Genomic DNA, 18208 nt, shown 5'->3' on the forward strand with positions numbered 1-18208 from the left:
AGTAGTGGTTCTCAACTGCACGCACTTGAGCCCTCCAGGGGACACTGGTCAATATCTGAAAACATTTTTGATCTTCTCAACTGGGGTTGGGTGATGTTTCTGACATCTAGTGGGTGGAGGCCAGAGCTATTGCTAAATATCCTATAATGCACAGCACAGTCCCTCATGACCAAGAAGTATCCAGTCCCAAATATCTATGGTGCCAAAGTTGAGGAGACCTGGAGTTTTCTTATTTGGAGGCTCTTCTTGTCATTTTATTAAGAACCAACAAAGTATGGCTTCTTCCTGCAGAGTATGCCCAAACTGGAAAGGGGATGTCCCCAGGGTTCCAGGCAGGAGTGAAATAAGATTACCGAACTCTGCAACAGGGTCACCACAATCTGGCTACTTGTGGCTATTGTAATAGAAACTTATTAACATGGAATCACATTTAAAATTTGGTTCCTGGATTCCAAAAGCCACATTTCAAGGGTGCAAGAGTCACATGTGGCTAGTGGATGGAGAGCATTTTCATTGGCGTAGAAAGCTTTACAGGACAACGCTAGTCCAGAAGGCCCCAACAGGACCCTGCATCTGCAGGGTGGTCCACAGAGGAAAATTAGGGTACTAAGGCCATGCAGACAGGAGAGGACCAGGAGAGAAAACAGCATAAACCAATGAGACCATTAAGTGAGCACAAACATAGCATATAATTTAATGTTAAAACAAGTCTTTCTCTTTCTCATAAACACACATAAAAACAAACATACGTGATGTGCAAGAATTGTAATACCCACCTTCCCCAAGAAATCATTCCTAAATGCAGAACCCAAAAGGCAAGCAGCCCTAGTAGAAGGCAAGCAGGAAAAGGGGAGCTCCAATGTCAGGAAGTACTATTGTCCCTCTCTCACTCTTTTCTTCCTGCTCCAATTCAGTTAAACTTGCGGTACAGTGCCAGCTGAATCGGGGACCAAGAGCTGGCTATACTGACGGAGGAGTGTCGGTGGCGGCCCGTTTTGTTGGAGAGCTTGGGGTCCTTGTAAAGGATGATTATTTGCTTGATGACAAATGGCAGACAGCAGAAGTGCAGGAACATGCGAGAAACCTGGAAGATCAGGTGCAAGTAACTCAGCTCCTCAAACACCTTTTTGATGGACTCCCTGATAAGCAGGACCATGAAGAAATTGATGGCCTCATAGATGATGATCCATATGACATAGATCAGCATCCCCAGGTAGATATTCATGTAGATGCAATAAATGAGGGTGCAACTGACTATGAGGGTGATGGCCGATAGGCAGATTTTGATGCTCTTCATGTACATTATGAACCAAGAATCATGATCCAAGTGTGTTTCCTTGTAAACACTGAACATATCTGATTTGTAGCCAAAGTCTGTAACATAGTTCACCTCAAAGAGGAGAAACTGGATGGTATTGAGGACAGAGAAGATGCCCACGATGAAGCAATTCTTCTTCATATTCATTTTGTACTTGTTTTACCAGAGTATCTCCTTCATAAAAAAAAAAAAAAAAAAATCACATGAGGACACATGACAAGATGACAGAGCTAGACAAAGTCCCCAAGCTACTAGATGTACATGGGGAAAGTAAAAGTAATAATGGTATATGGACAGGTGATGGGTGGGAAGTCCTGGGACATGGGGGCTGGTCTGTGCTCTGACCTAACAAGCCTTATTGTTGTGAAATGGGGGTGTTCTGTACTACTAATGCCAGTTGTTGATGTTGCATATATTGGACACAGGCTTGCTTCAAGGTGGCAAAAAGGGTGCTCCCATTGGTGTCAGGTTTTAGGGAATTAGGTAAGAATAATGGGATAATGATGTAGTCAATTCTTGGCCCCTCTCTAGGAAATCCCTCCCCACTTTTCCTTTCTTCCAAGCTCTTAGAAAGAGAATTTCCTTGCTTTGTTCCTTAGTTCTCTGACAGACATGTCCCAAGTTGCAGGCTTTTGGTCAGCAGCATGTGGAACGGGGAAAGTTTATGGATGGAGACTTACTAGCTTTTCTGCCCAGGGTAAAGATGACTTAAGGATAAACCACAGTTGTGCAGGCAAAGACTCAGAAAGCAGACCTCTGGATGCATCCTGAATTAGGCCTGATCTCAGGGTGGAGATCCTAGAGCCAGAGCAAACCCTGCTGAGGGTGTTGGTTATCAGCGAGGGCCCAAGGTTGGGGTGTCTGTGGACCCAGTGCAAATGTCCCTCCCAGGATGATCACCTTCTCACTTTGCAATTCAGAGGACTCTCCCTGTCTTCATTCACCTCACTGGGGCACTATCACTGGAAGAGGAAAAGACAGGGAAAATGGTATACAACAGAAACACATGCCTTCCTATACCTGACAGCTTTCCAATGGAGGACCTCAGCTAGAAGCCTGATTCGACCTCTCTCTGGGGTGTTTAGAAGAGAGCTCCTGCTCAGTTCTGTCAGAGGCCATCTGCCTCTGCTCTGCCCCCCTGGCCCAACCACCCCAACCTTCTCTTCCTTACTTGCTGGATCCATCGCAAATATTCCTTCACCTTCTTCACCACTATTCCACTGACCCTGCAAGACTCCAGAAGCCATTCTTTGAGAAGCACATCTTTCTACATGCCTCAGATGTGAAGGGGTGCCAGGTGGGGTGGGAGAAGCTATGCACAGGCCTCTCTGACTCAGCCACCAGTGGGCCACCAGGCCTCGAGGACAGTTGCATTGATTTTTTTCCCCTTCTCCACCAACCAAACTTCATTTGTTTCCTTCTCATCGAGCAGTTTCCAGAGCAGTCATTATCCATGGGGTGCTATCCCAAACTGGCCCAAATAGGGTCTCAGCCCACACAGGTTTATCCCTTTGGTTGAGGCCTACATCACAGGTTTCAAGGCACTGTCTTTATACATTGCATTGGTTCCACATCCCCTCAGTCCCAGGCTTGGTTCCAGCCTTCAACACCTCCCTCCTGGGTTGCCGTAATAACCACCTAACTTCTGCTTCTGCCTTCTGGTGGGTTCCTCTGCTACATTCTAGTCACTCAACACGCACACAGCAAACATCTACTGAGGACCTTCTGTGTGTGAGGTACTGGGCTCAGTGCTGGAGATACACAAGGAAGTATTCTAATGAGGGAAAATAAACATTTTCTTAAATAAAACATATATAAATAAAACTCGTCTGTGCTGTGATGGGAGTGATCCCATGTCTTCAAGACGTCACAGTGAGAGGCCCTACCCTAGAAAAAGAATCAGGAAGCTTTCTGTAGTTGAGCTTGAGTCTTAAAGGATGAAGGCCTTATCTGTACAGAGAAGGAGAGATTTCATTCCCAGCAAAAGGAGCTCTGGTAATGTAGTGGTTATGAATCGGGCTGCGAACCGAAAGGTCAGCAGTTCAAAACTACCAGCAGTTCCGCGGGAGAAAGGTGAGGCTTTCTGCTCCCGTAAAGATTTACAGTCTCGGAAACCCTGTACAGGGTCGTTATGAGTCGGAACCGACTCCACGGCACATAACAACAACAACAACAACAACAATAGAGAAAAAGGGACAGAAGAAAGTCAGTTTGGAAACAGTAAGTTTGGTGTAAGTTGAGGGTCCTGTGAAACCGTGGAGGAAGGGGCCAGACAATGAACAGTTTTTACCTGCCAGGTGGAAGTTTCTCTGGAAGACAGTGGGGAGGACTGGAAGGACTTTAAGGGTATGCATGTGTGGAAAAGATCTGATCCGATCTTCCCATGTTTTGCCATTTTTAACCCTTTCTACAGCTGCTCCAGTTAATATGAACAACCAAGAACTCAGAGTTCAACATGGAATAATTCACACCGGGGCTCCCAGTGGGACAGCTCCCAGAAAGCTTTAAAGCCTCCAAGTGCCCTGGGGTGGTGCTGTAGGATAGGCACTGGACTGCAGCTTAAACCCACCAGCCGCTCTTGGAAATCATATACAAGATCACTATGAACTGGAATCAACTTGACGGCACTCAACAATGCCCATCACTTGTTCATGCTGACTGCTGTCAGCGCCTGCTCCCTGCTTTCTGGAACTCCCCATTGGCCCCTTGGTTCCACAGAACCTTCTACCATAAAAAGGAAAATCACACGCCACTGCACATTTGATTGGTGCCTTCCAGAAAATGCTATCTCTCTTTGCCAATTAAAAAATTAGTAAGAATTCTATCGCTGTTGTTGTTGCTATTAGGAGCTCTCCAGTAGGTTCGGACTCATAGCAACCCTGCATAAGGTTTCCGAGGAGCAGCTGGTGGTTTGAGCCACAACCTTGTGGTTAGCAATCTAGAATTTTATAAAAACATTTTTAAAACTTTCTTTTAATAATTGCCTAAATAGGTGTGATGGTTCATTTTATCTGTCAGTTTGGTTAGGCTATGTTTCCCAATTGTTTGATCACACACTAGTCTGGATGTTGCTGTGAAGGTATTTCGTTGCTGTGATTAATATTTATTCACTAAATAAAAGAGATTACCTAGAAAATGTGGGTGAGCCTCACCCAATCCATGGAATCCCTTGAAAGCCAATGTCAGTTTTCAGAGGAGGAATTCTAACTCAAGACTATAACACAGACACCCTGCTGGAGTTTCTAGCCCACTGCCTGGCCATCAATTTCAGGTACAAGATTATCAGAGTTTCTACCTGTTGCCTACTCTATAGACTTTGGACTTGCCAGGCCTACAACCTCAGGAATCAAATCCTTAAAATAATCTCTCTCATTCTCTCTATAATCTTATTGGTTCTGTTTCTCTGGAGAACCATGACTGATGCAATAATAGGTAATTCATTCATGTGATTAAAAAATAAGACAATATTACAGATAGACAACAAAAAACTGTGGCTTCCATTCCTGTCTCCCATATATGTCCAATTTCTACACCCCTCAAAATAACCACTGTTATTAGTTTATCACGTATCCTTATGCAAATTCTCAGGTGCTTATGCAAATAGGAGCAATTCAAATATATATTATTATTTCATTTTTCTACATAATCATGGTCTACGATGTCTCAGATTGTTCTATAATAATAAGAAGGCAGATTTCATTCCCAGCAATGGAGACAAAGGGACAGAAGAGAGTCAGTTTGGAAACAGTAAGTTTGGTGTAAGTTGAGGGTCCTGTTAATAAGAAGGGACTTCAAAAAATCCACGGGAAAATTCCATTCTCTTTCCCATGAATTTTCTGAAGCTCTCTCATGTATCTTGGCAATGTTGCCATATCAGTACATAATGACCTCCTTACTTTTTTTTAAGTATTTATTGTGATTTTTTTTTTTAAAGTTTTTATTGTGAATTATGTGACAATTTACATGGGAGAACATTAGCTTTACAGTCATCCTATCGTATTTCATTTCATTGCGATGATTGCAGTCCCCTCCATGCATCATCAAACAACCAAAGGGTACACCCTGCAAGCCTGCCCCCGCCCCCGCTGCCAGCACACAGCCCCTCTCTCTCCCTGAGTCCAGAGTCCCCAGCTGCTCCATCTCTCAGTTTGCTTCCATCTCTGGCATCACTGCTTCTCTGGGTAGGGTCTCACACTCTGCTCTTCTCCCTTGATGATCCCAGGGACCTCCACTCCTGGACTGCAAAGTCAACCACTCCCCTCCTCTTGCTACATTTCCAACCCTGCCCCCTGGTCATCAGCACACAGCCCCTCTCCTTCCCTGAGTCCAGTGTCCCTAGCCGCTCCATCTCTCCACTTCATCATCTCTGCCTCCATCTCTGACATCATTGTTTCTCTGGGGAGGGTCCTGCACTCCCCTCCTTTTGCTACAAAATGTCTACCTTTACATTTCCAACCCTCACAGTCAGTCCTGATAGCAATTATTCACTATTGTATCACAAGAATCCTATCCCCACCTCCTTTCATCAGCCCCGTCCAGGCAGATTGGAAACCACTCAGTGGAGATTCTTTCTTCTCCTGCACCTCTTGGAACTAGGCTCCCTCTTGAAAGCTTGTAAGACTTTTTGCCTTTGTAAACCCTGCCCCCCCTTTTGGGTAGCCAATGTCCAAGTTGCTCATCTCTGTCAACCCTACATACTGAAGGGGTGGAAATGATCCTAGCTGTAAAGATTTGTTCCCTCTTCTGAGCTACTACATCCATAAGTATAGGTCAAGTTCATCAAATTGTAACAGATTACTCTTTTTTTCCTCTTCTTTCTTCTTCTAGTCAAGTTCTGATAATCCAACCATTGAAGCCAGGTCAAGTGGGTACAATCTTAGTTTTTATTGTGATTTGAGTAAAAGTTTACAGGACAGATCATCAGTTTTACATTCAACAAATCATATACTTTGTTTCATTACAATGATTAGAATATCTTTCATGTACCATCAGTTAACAGTATTTCTCTTTGTTTTTTTAAAACACTCAGACATATATAATAATTTAAACAACCAAAGAGCATATCTGCAATCCTGCCTCCTGGCCGCCAGCTCTCAGTCTCTCTCTTTCCATGAATCTAGAGTCCTCAGGTGCTCCCTCTCTCTATGTCTTCATCTCTGCCTCCATCTCTGGTGTCACTGATTCTCTGGATAGGGTCCCTCATTCCACTTATGCTCTTCTTCCTTGATGGTCCTAGGATCCTCTGTCTCTGGACTGTAAGATTAATGACTCCCCCATTTTTGTTACAAAACTTCTACCTTTACTATTGTGACAGTCTCAATTAGTCATGATAACAATGACTCACTAGTGACTCATAAGAATCATATACCCATCTCTTTTCACCAGACCCATCTAGACAAGATGAAAACTATTCAGTGGGGACTCTATCTTCCCCCACACACTCTTAAACTAAACTCCCTCTTGAAAACTTGTAAGCCAAACACTTCGTGCCTTTATGTCTCCCTCATTTTATTTATTTATTTAAGGTTTTTATTGTGGATTGATTGAAAGTTTACAGGGCAGATCATCAGTTTTACATTCAACAAATCATACACACTGTTTTATTACAATGATTATAATCCCCTCCATGTATCATCAGTTAACAGTATTTCTCTTTATCCACTTTAGCTTTAAAACAAAAACAAAAACACTCAGTCATATATAATAATTTACATCTCCAAATGGCACACTCTGCAAGTCTGCCTCCTGGCCACCAACTCTTAATCCCTTTCTTCTCTTAAATCTAGAGTCCTCAGCCACTCCTCCTTTCCATGACCCTATCTCTGCCTCCGTCTCTGGAGTTGCTGCTTCTCTAGATAAGGTCCCACATTCCACTTGTGCTCTTCTCCCTTGATGGTCTAGGGTCCTCTGTCTCTAGACTGTAAGATTAACCATTCCCTTATTTTTGTTACAAAATGTCTACCTTTACAATTGTGACAGTTGCAATTAGTCATGATAATAATTATTTACTATTGAATCATATGAATCTTATCCCCATCTCTTTTCACCAGACTCATCTGTTGTTGTTGTTAAGTGTCGTCGAGTCGGTTCCAACCCATAGCGACCCTGTACAGGGTTTCCGAGGCTGTAAATCTTTACGGGAGCAGAAAGTCTCATCTTTCTCCCTCAGAACAGCTGGTAGTTTTGAACTACTGACCTTGTGGTTTGCAGCCCAATTCGTAACCACTACGCTAATCTAGACAAGATGAAATCTATTCAGTGGGGACTCTTTATTTTCCCCCATACTCTTAAACTAAACTCCCTCTTGAAAGCCAGTCACTTTGTGCCTTTATTGCCCCCTCATTTTAGGTAGCCAATGTTTAAGTTGCCCAACCCTATCTACCCTGTGTACACAGGGGATAGCATTAATACTTGATGTGAAGACTCCTTCCCTCTCTGTTGGTATTTAGAGTAACTACCTCTGAGAGTACACGTCAGGTTCATCAAATTGTAGCAATTTACCCTTGTTTCCTTTATCAAAAAACAAAAAAACAACTTTTTTTTTTTGTAATCTTCCTCTAGTCAAGTTCTGATTATCGAGTCATCAAGGCTAGGTCAAATGGATACTGTCTACAAGTTGGAGTGTTCTTGTGCATCTCCCATCACTTCATATCAGCTGGATGCTTCACTCTCAGCTCTAGCCCTCTGTGGCTATGTCCTTGTCCACAGGCTCAGGTGTCCCCAGGTCTCACCACACTTTGTACCAACCAGCCCTTCCTCTTCTCTCTCTCATCTCCAGGTCAACAGGAGTCATTGGACTATGGTTGAACTCAGTCCATTTCTTCATTGCTGCCTTTCCCCCTCTTCCACTCACTAGTAGATCAATGTAGTTGCCAGCAAGCTTACATGCCTGTTCATGTGCTCCCTTTGATTTTCAGTCTTAGAGGGGAGTTTGTCCTGAAGGAACTTGATTTCTTGATTGTTGAAGAGCAAAGATGTCAGCTTGAGGACTAAGGTGCGCCTGACCCAAGCCATGGTATTTTCAATAACCTTATATGCATGTGAAAGCTGGACAGTAAATAAGGAAGACTATAGAAGAATTGATGCATTCGAGTTACGGTGTTGGAGGAGAATATTGAAAGTACCATGGGATGCCAAAAGAACCAACAGATCCATGTTGGAAGAAGTGCAGTCAGAGTGCTCCTTGGAGGCCAAGATGGCCAAACTTGGTCTATCATACTTCAGACATATTGTCAGGAGGGACCAGTCGCTGGAGAAGGATATCATGTTTGGTAAGGTGGAAGGGCAGAGAAAAAGAGGAAGACCCCCAATGAGATGGATTGGCCAAGTGGCAGCATCAATGGACTCAAGTGTGGCAACAGTGAGGTTGGCCCAGGATCGGGCAGTGTTTCGTTCTGCTGTGCATAAGGTCGCTATGAGTTGGTGCCGACTTGATGGCACCTAACAACAACAACAATGTTGTGGGGATACTGGTGTGGCACTGTGAGCTAATGCACTGGATTGCAAAGTCTGTTTTAGCCTCAAAGTCAGCAGTTCAAGCTCACTAGCTGTTCCTTGGAAACCCTATACAGGGTCGTTATGGATCAGAACCGACTTGACGGCGCTTAACAACAACAACAACAATATGTTGTACTTCAGGATAGACCTTGAAATGTTCTTTTAGATGATAAATTTGACATTATTCCTCTACAATTTGTCATTCGTGGCATACTAGACCACATGATTGATTAGAAAACGGTCAAAACGGTCAAATCCAGTCCATTTCAGCTCACTAATGCCTAACCCAAACCAAATCAAATTCACTGCCATTGAGTTGATCCCAACTCATGGTGACCTTGTATAGGATAGCCAAGCCTGTAAGTCTTTACAGAAGCAGAAAGTCTCCTTTTTCTCCCTCAGAGTGGCTTGTGGGTTTGAACAGCCAACCTACAGCACCACCAGGGCTCCTTCACTAAGGTATCAATTTTTTTATCATCTGTTTCATTTCTGGCAACTTCCAATATTCCTATATTCAGACTTTGTATATTATCTGTTTCAACCATTAATGTGTGTTTGCAGCTGTTTCTTCTTATTTTGAGTCATGCCATTTTAGCAAATCACTATGCTCCATTTACATCATTGTGTCAGCTCTTCCACAGTCACATTCTGTGTGTCTTGCAACCTGAGGAGCTCATCTTCTGGCACCATTTGGCTGCCATTTATAATATTTTCACTGGCCATTTTTTTGCTTTTTAGAAATAGATTGCCAAGTGTGATAGTTAAGGTTTTGTGTCAACTTGACTGGGCTAAGACTTCCAATGGTTTGGCAGTTGAGATGTGGCCATCCCCATGGTGAGTTTTAATACAGGCATAGTTAATTCTATGATGATTGGCTATGTGCAGCCAATCAATTGAAAGGATGCTTCCTTGGTGGTGTGGCCAGTTCCCAATATAATGGACACACAGGAAGTTTGCTTCCCACCCACCCCCCCAGCCCTCTGGATCTGGTTCTCCATCTGGGTCATCCTCTACTATCCAGTTCTTTGAACCTGAGGTAGTGGTCTGCTCTATTGTTTGTCCGCCTGTCTGCCTGCCGGGCCTGCCTGCTGAGCGCATCTGGAAGATGCTAGAGATACTCCTTGGCACATGGGCCTACCTGCTGGAAAAGCTGATGGCCACCCATCAGGAGGGACCCCAGCCAATCCCCCCCCCACACACACACACGCACCCATTCCTGATGCTCCAGCTCTTGTGCTCTGTGCCACTAGCTCTGCAGCACACCCGCCCAAGCCTTGGTCACTCCTGTCACCCTGCTGCCACTCCCACCCCAGTGCTACGCTCCTGCTCTGTGCCCGGACTTGGAACTCCTGTCTGCCCGACTGCCTGCCAGGCCTGCCTGCCTATCTTGTCTCAGCTGACCCGGACTTGGAACTCTCCCACTTCTACAATTATGAGTCATTTCCTTGATATAAACTTCTCTTTACATATACATATATAAGTTTCACTGGTTTTGCTTCTCTAGAGAACCCAGCCTAAGACATCAGGTCTTTCTTCCTATTCTGTCTTAGTCTAGAACCTCTGCTGAAATCTCTCCATCACGTGTTCCTGCTGCTATTTGAAATACCAGTGGCATAACCTCCAGTATCACAGCAACATTCAAGCCACCACAGTAGGACAAACAGACAGATGAGTGTTGGATATATATATGAGGGTAAGTCAAAAAGTATTGCTATTAGGGTTCTGTTTCATGCACGAGCAGGTTTTTCTGAACAAAATATGTTTAGATATGTCTTTGTCATCAGTGAATAACTGCAGACAAGTTTTCTCAATAAGACAATTGTCTTGTTTCATTACGGTGGCTTCCCCAAAGCAAGGTTCAATCAAAGAAGTGGCTTCCAAATGGATCTGCCAACCAGTTCAGTTCAAGACAGAAAGGCCATAACAACTAATTTGGGGTATTACAAAGGGGTAATCTTGATAGTCTTTTTCAAAGGACACAAGATGATCATAGGGTATTATTACAAATAAGCTTTATGAAATTTGAAAGCTGACTTGGTAAGGAAAAAGCCAGGAAATTTGTACCAAGGAGTTTTTTCAGCAATACACCTGCTCATTCTTTGAGGCTAGCAAGGACTATCCTATGAGAATTTCATTGGGAAACCTTACCTCATTATAAAAAAAGAACTGATCGATACTCAACCATTTCAGAATGTAGCATATGGTTGAGAACCAATGGTACTGAAGGAAGAATTCCAAGTTGCACTGAAGACAACAGCAAACCAGTGTTTAGGAATTGACAGAAGGCCAATTGGAATGTTTCAACAACCTGATACAACACTGGAAGAACTCACTAGCCTATATTAAGAAATTTGGAAGACAGCTACCTGGTCAACTGACAGGAAGAGATCCATATTTATGTCTATTCCAAAGAAAGCTGACCCAAAATGCAGGAATTATTGAATAATACCATTAAAATCATATGCAAGTAAAATTCTGCAGAAGATAACTCAAAATCTGGTTGGAGCCGTATATCTACAGGAAGCTGCCAGAAACTCAAGCAGGATCTACAAGAGGTCATGAAACTAGGCATATCATTGCTGATGTCAGATGGATCTTGACTAAAAGTAGAGAATGTCAGAAGGATGTTTGCTTATGCTTTTATTGACTATGCAAAGGCATTCAACTGTATGAAACATAACAAACTATGGATAACATCATGAAGAATGAGAATTCCATAACACTTCATTGTGCTTATAAGGAACCTGTAGATAGACCAAGAGGCAGTCATTATAGGAAAGGTGTGCACCAGTGTTGTATCTTTTCCCCATACTTATTCAGTCTGTATGCTGAGCAAATAATTCTAACATCTGGACTACATGAAGAAGAATGTGGCATCAGGATTGGAGGAAGGCTCATTAACAAATCAAGATATGAATTTGACACAGTCTGGCTTGCTGAAAATAAAAAGAACCTGAAGCACTTGCTCATGAAGATCGAAGAATATAGCCTTCATTATGGATTACAGCTCAATGTAAAGAATGCAAAAATCCTTACAACTGGACCAATAAACAACATCATGATAAATAGAGAAAAGATTGAAGTTGTCAAGGATTTCATTTTGCTTGGATCCACAATCGGTATTCATGGAAGCAGCAGTCAAGAAATCAAATGACAAATTGAATTGGGCAGATTGGTTGCAAAAGACCTCTTTTAAAGGTGTTAAAGATGAAAGATATCACTTTAAGGACTAAGGTGCACTTGACCCAAGCCAGGGCATTGTCACTGGCCTCATATGCACGTGAAAGCTGGGTGATGAAAAAGGAAGAGTGGGAAAGAGTTGATGCATTTGAGTATTGGTGAAGAATATTGACAATACCATGGGCTGCCAGAAGAATGTACAAATCTGTCTTGGAAGTATAGCCAATATGTTTCTTAGAAGTAAGGATGGCAAGACTTTGTCTCAAGTACTTTGGCTATTTTACTAGAAGGATTAGTCCCTTAAAAAAGACATCATGCTTTGTAAAGTGAAGCATCATTGGAAAAAGAGGAAGTCCCCCACAAGATGAATTGATACAGTATCTACAATAGTGGGCCCACACATAATAACAATTGTGAGGCTGGTGCAGGACTAAGTAGTGTTTTGTTCTGTTGCACATAGGGTAACTATGAATAAGAACTGACTCTGTGGCACCTAACACCAATACCCCAAGCACCTAGAGCCCTGATTCTGCCCCTTTCAAATTTCTTTTTGTTTCCCAAACTCAAAGAACATTTAAAAGGAATACAATTTGAGTCTCTCAAGGATGTCAAAATTGCCATTTTGATGTGGCACTAATTGAAGAGTGCAGAATTATTCAGGGGAAGGGTTAAAGAGATGGAAACAGCACCTTCAGCAGTATATAGATCTAGATGGAGGGTAAGTCAGGAAATGCAGGTTGAAACCATAAGGAGATATCACTATGTACCTATTCCCATCGGCATCAAGTCGATTCTGATTCAAAGAGATACTGTAAGACAAAGTAGAACTGCCCAATAGGGTTTCCAAAGCTGTCACCTTTACTTAAGCAGGCTGCCATAGCTTTCTCTCCAAGAGTGGCTGGTGTGTTTGAACCAATGACCTTTTGGTTACTAGACAAGAACTTAACCACTGAGCTACCATGTCTCCTTAAACGCCTATTAGACTGTCTAAATGAAAAAAATAAAATAAAATAAAAATTGACCATACTAAGTGTAAGTGAAAGGAGCTCTGGTAGCTTATGGTTATAAGTTGGTCTGCTAACTTCAAGGTCAGCAGTTCAAAACTACCAGCCATTCTGTGGGAGAAAGATGAGGCTTTCTACTCCCATGAAGATTTACAGCCTTGGAAACCCTATACAGGGTCCCTATGAGTCGGAACCGACTCCACAGCACATAACAACCACCACCACCACTCCTCGGAAACCCCATACAGGATTACTATGACTTAGAACCAACTCAACAGCACTTAACAACAAGAACAATGCATATAAAAAGTTATGCTTATAGCCACAGAGGACTAGAGTGAAGAGTGAAGCATCCAGCTGATAAGAAGAGAGGACATATGCATAAGAACACTCACACTTGCAGATAATACCCACTTATCCTGGCTTCAGTGACTGGGTGATCAGAGCTCAACCAGAAGTAAAAAGAAGAGGGAAAAAAAAAAAGTATTCTCATACAATTTGATGAACTTGACATACACCTATGGAAGCAGTAGCTCCAAAGAGGGAACAAGTCCTTACAGCAAGAATCATTCCCACCCCCTCCACACACAGAGTAGACAGGGATGGGCAACTTGGAAATTGGCTACCCAAAATGGGGGGCAGGGGGCTACAAAGGCAAGAAGTGACTGGCTTACAAGCTTTCAAGAGGGAACCTAGATCCAGAGGGCCTGGAGGAAGGTAGAATCTCCAGTGAGTAGTACTCAATCTGTCTAGGCGGGGTTGATGCAATGAAATGCAGATGGGTCTCTGGTGATACAATAGTGAATAATTGTTATCAGGACTGATTGTGAGGGTCAAAAATGTAAAGGTAGACGTTTTATAGCAAGGAGGGGAGTGATTAACTTTTCAGTCTAGGAGCAGAGGTCCCTAGGACCATCAAGGGAGAAGAGCAGAGAGCAGGACCCTACCCAGGGAAGCAGTGATGCCTGAAATGGAGCCAGAGATGATGACGTGGAGCTATGGAGCAGCTGGAGACTTTAGATTCAGAGAGGGAGAGCTGGAGGGTATGGGGGAAGGATTGCATGTAACCATGGCAATGAGAGGATATATGATAGAATGAATGTAAAACTAATGTTCTCCCATGTAAACTATCACATAATTCACAATAAAACATTTAAGAAAAAAAAAAAAGTTATGTTTATACTATACTGTACTCTACTACACATGCAATAGCATTAGGGAAAAGTTGGAAATTTTGTGAGGATTACCAAAATGTGACACAGAGACATAAACCGAGCGCATGCTATTGGAAAAATGGCGCCAACAGACTTGCTTGATGCAGGGTTGCCACAAACCTTCAGTTTGTAAAACACGCAATTATCTGTGAAGTGCAATGAAGCAAAGTACAATAAAACAAAGCAGTTCAAACCCACCAGCCGCTCCTCAGAAACTCTCTACAGGGTCACTAGGAGTCAGAACCAACTCAACAGCACTTTAACAACAGCAACAAATGCCTTTGTTACATGAAATCCTTGACAACTTCAATCTTTTCTCTATTTATCATGATGTTGTTTATTGGTCCAGTTGTAAGGATTTTGCATTCTTTACATTGAGTTGTAATCCATAATGTCATCCATGTTATATATGTGGTGGTTTCATGGCTGTATGCATATATGTCAAAACTTATCAAATGATAAACTTTAAATATAGGCAGTTTCTTGTATGTCAATTATATCTCAGTAAAGCTATTCAACAATAACAAAAAATCCAGTGTCTAATATTTGTTGTCCTTCGTGGCTTAAAGTGCTCTGACACTTTCTCAACCTAAACATGAAGTGAAGTTGATCTTTGATAGTGTGCTATCATGTACAGTCTTATATAATTGGCTAATTGATTGATATACAGTAATTGAGTTTTTTTCATTAACCTATAAAGTCTTTAAGGCCAGATATCACAACTTATACTTTTCTTGTATCCCTGAAGTGTCCAGCACAGTGACGATCATAGAAAAGTTTAACAAATACCTTTTGATTGACCACGTGACTGTCATCCTTGATAATCGGGGGTGTGGGGAGGCAGAGACTGAAGACAGAAACTGAAGAATGATTTTTCCTCATTTTAATTTTTTTTCTTGTCTGGAATATAGTATAGAGTGTGTGATGTAGGGGCAGGGAGGGGCACAGCACATACCCATCCCAAGACAACAACAAAATGCCTTATGCTACATTTTTGTATCCTTTATGCTATAAAAATCTGATCTATATATACAGAATTGCTTATTCCAGAGTTAAGTTGCAGAGCTATGGATTGAAGTCTAATAAGGACATACCAAGATGAAGGGACGGACATATTGCAGTCTGGTTTCATTTTTAATCCTTTGCTCTCTTAATTTTGACCAGATGTAGGGTGATGCTGATCAGAAAAGGTGAGAGGAACTCAAGTGGGGGTTGATATATAGTTATGTCCTTTAACTAAAAATTACAGTAAGCAGGATGTTCCAGTTGTGAATATTAGGTAGCAGGGTCTTGACTCACTGGAATGCTCAGCAAAAATGAAAGGAAGAGATGAAAACAGAATTGCCAGGAGAACCTGGGAGACCTGCGGTTCAGTGGAAAGATCTGACATTATTTATAGTGTTGGTAATGCTGAATGACTTTGATTTACGCCGTGGGAACTCTCTGACACCCACAGAAAAACGTCGGTTGTAAAGTATATTGCCTTGGCTTTTACTTTTGTAGATAATTTGCATGTAAGTGATGACATAGAACATCCAGAAGCAATGCATGAATATACGGGACACCAAGCCAAACCAGCGTATCACTCTGACCGCTTCCAAGGCTGAGTTACTGTTGGTGAGAACTTGTATTATAATGCTTACAGATTCATATAAAAAAATCCAGATGATGTAGATCATCATGCCCCTGAATATCTGGGCATACACTGAGTACAGTAAGAGGAAGCTGATGATAATGGTGGCCAAAGACATAAAGAAGGCAATCTCGAAAGTCCAGCATCTGAAATACTGACTTATAATATTATTTATACCCTGGTTCCGTAGTTCCACCTCAGGGCAATTGCTACTCTTTATGTACTTTTCTTCAAAGATGAGGTACATGTCGGTGGAAATGATGGTAAAGGCCCCTGACAACACAGTGCCTATTTTAGGGGTCATCCCACACCAGTGCTGTTCTCTCATGCTGAGATTTCCTGTGAAGACAGACAACAGGAGATGTTTAAAATTGATTGGGACAGGAAGCAGTCTGGGGCGAGCAGCAATGAGTGGATCAATTAGAGCAGTGATTCTCAATTGTGGCTTCATATTACAACCATCAAACACACCTAGGCCCAGGCCAATTAGAACATTTTCTGAGTGGGACCTAAGCATCAATATTTTTCAAAATGTCCTAGTAATTTTAATATGTAGGCATGTTGGAAAAAAAAAACAAAAAACTTGAAAAGGTATTCAAATTCTGCTTTGACCTCTACTACTGGTATGGCACTGTGGGATAAAGCACTGGACCGCAAGTTTGGCTTAAACTACAAGGTCGGTGGTTCAAACTCACCAGCCTGTCCTTAAAATCCTGTACAGGATCACTATGAATCAGAACCTACCTACTTAACGGCATTTAACAGCAACAGCAACAACAACACTCATTGCCTTGGAGTCCTGGTGTGGAGTTGTGGGATAAAACACTGGACTGCAAGGTTGGCGGTTCAAACGCACCAGCTGCTCATCAGGGTCACTACGGGTGGTAACTGATTTGACGGTACTTAACAACAACAGTCATTGCCTTGGGCAAACATCACTCTCCCCAGATGGTAGACATTATCTGCATTTGCCCAAATCATGAATGCAAGTGTCTCAGGAGAAAACCGAGGGCAGTACACCCTGCTGGGGTGGAGAGTTGATGAAAATTTAAGAAATTAGGAGAAAAAAAACCCTTAAGTTAGAGGAGAAAAACCAACCAACCAACCCACCAACAGCATAGAGGGAAGGAGAAAATAAATAAAGCTAAAAACCCAAACCCAATGTCACTGAGTGAATTCCAACTCATAACAACCTCATGTGTTTTAGAGTAGATCTGTGCTCCTTAGGGTTTTGGATGACTATACTCATATGGAATCAGATCACTTCCATAGTTGTTCTGGCTGTTAAGTGCTGTTGAGTCAATTCTGACTCATAGCAATCCTGTATAGGGCTTTCAAAGGGTGGCTGGTGAGTTTGAATTGTCGATCTTGTGGTTCAAACCGACCTTACAGTCTGGTGCTTATCCTACAGCGCCACACCAGGACTCCTCTTCCACTGTACTGCTGGGTAAATTTGAACTGCCAACCTTTCAGTTGGTAGGTAAGCACACCTGAATTTTCTAAGGGAAAAAACTGAGTGGGAAAAGACATCTAGTTTCATACCATAGGTCCCTGTGGCATAATTGGCAGATAACAGATACTCTCTATTCCCTAATAGCTCACAAAAATTGGGGGGTTTTATTGGCCTATCTCAGGCAAAGATTGTTGTCTCTCATTTACCCCATCTTCCTTTTTGTAATAGATCCAACTTTTAACAGGGCACATTGTATTTCTCATCTAACATCTACACTCTTGTGACTTAGTTCTAAACTGTGATGTGCATGGAAGTGACGGATGTCACTTTACAGTCTTACACATGAAAGGTCTAGTAGCACTCTCATTTGTCCCTTTTCCCCATCCCCAATTAGTCAAGGTCAAAACTTATCTTTGATTCAGATTGAAAGCCCTTGTGAATATGGCAGAGCACCCTATCAGCCATGGATCACTGTTACTTTAGAAAGAGATAAAATGCTATTACAAATAAACCACTGTCTTTTGGGATTGCTTTCTTTAACAAAAAAATAATTTGACTGATGATGTATAACCAAACACCTCATGGGATCTGGTTTCTTGGCTTGGAGGTTTAGGGTCACGGTTCCCTATTAAGTGGCCTATTATTGTGCTCAGTGTTTCTATTCTGTCTCCTAGTTCATTGTTTAAGCTGTCATCCAAGGTACCACAATTGGGCTCTATTTGCCTGGGGCAACAAAGTAAGATGGAGAGTCATAAATAGGAGGAAGAAATGGGATACATGGCTAATGGTTTCCTTTCATCAAAAGGGAGAAAATGCAGAACAGAATTTCAAGTTTTCATAGAATCCAGACTTTCTGGAGCCACTGAGGCTGGATGACTCCCCTAACTATTGCCCTGAGATCATCTTTAA

At 42.3% G+C, this 18208-nt stretch overlaps 2 protein-coding genes across 2 annotated transcripts; both read right to left on the reverse strand.

Annotated features, from left to right (window-relative positions):
• Window positions 1-910: 910 nt before the first annotated feature.
• On the reverse strand, window positions 911-1465 carry LOC102837806 (transmembrane protein 217-like). Its single transcript, XM_006860576.1, has one exon. The coding sequence runs from the start codon at window positions 1463-1465 to the stop codon at window positions 911-913; it is 555 nt and encodes a 184-aa protein (XP_006860638.1).
• Window positions 1466-15583: 14118 nt separating this feature from the next.
• LOC102838188 (transmembrane protein 217-like) lies at window positions 15584-16174 on the reverse strand. The gene has a single exon (XM_006860577.1). The coding sequence runs from the start codon at window positions 16172-16174 to the stop codon at window positions 15584-15586; it is 591 nt and encodes a 196-aa protein (XP_006860639.1).
• Between the last annotated feature and the right edge of the window lie 2034 nt (window positions 16175-18208).

This window comes from Chrysochloris asiatica, unplaced genomic scaffold (assembly GCF_000296735.1).
Source record: "Chrysochloris asiatica unplaced genomic scaffold, ChrAsi1.0 scaffold00038, whole genome shotgun sequence".
NCBI lineage: Eukaryota > Metazoa > Chordata > Mammalia > Afrosoricida > Chrysochloridae > Chrysochloris > Chrysochloris asiatica.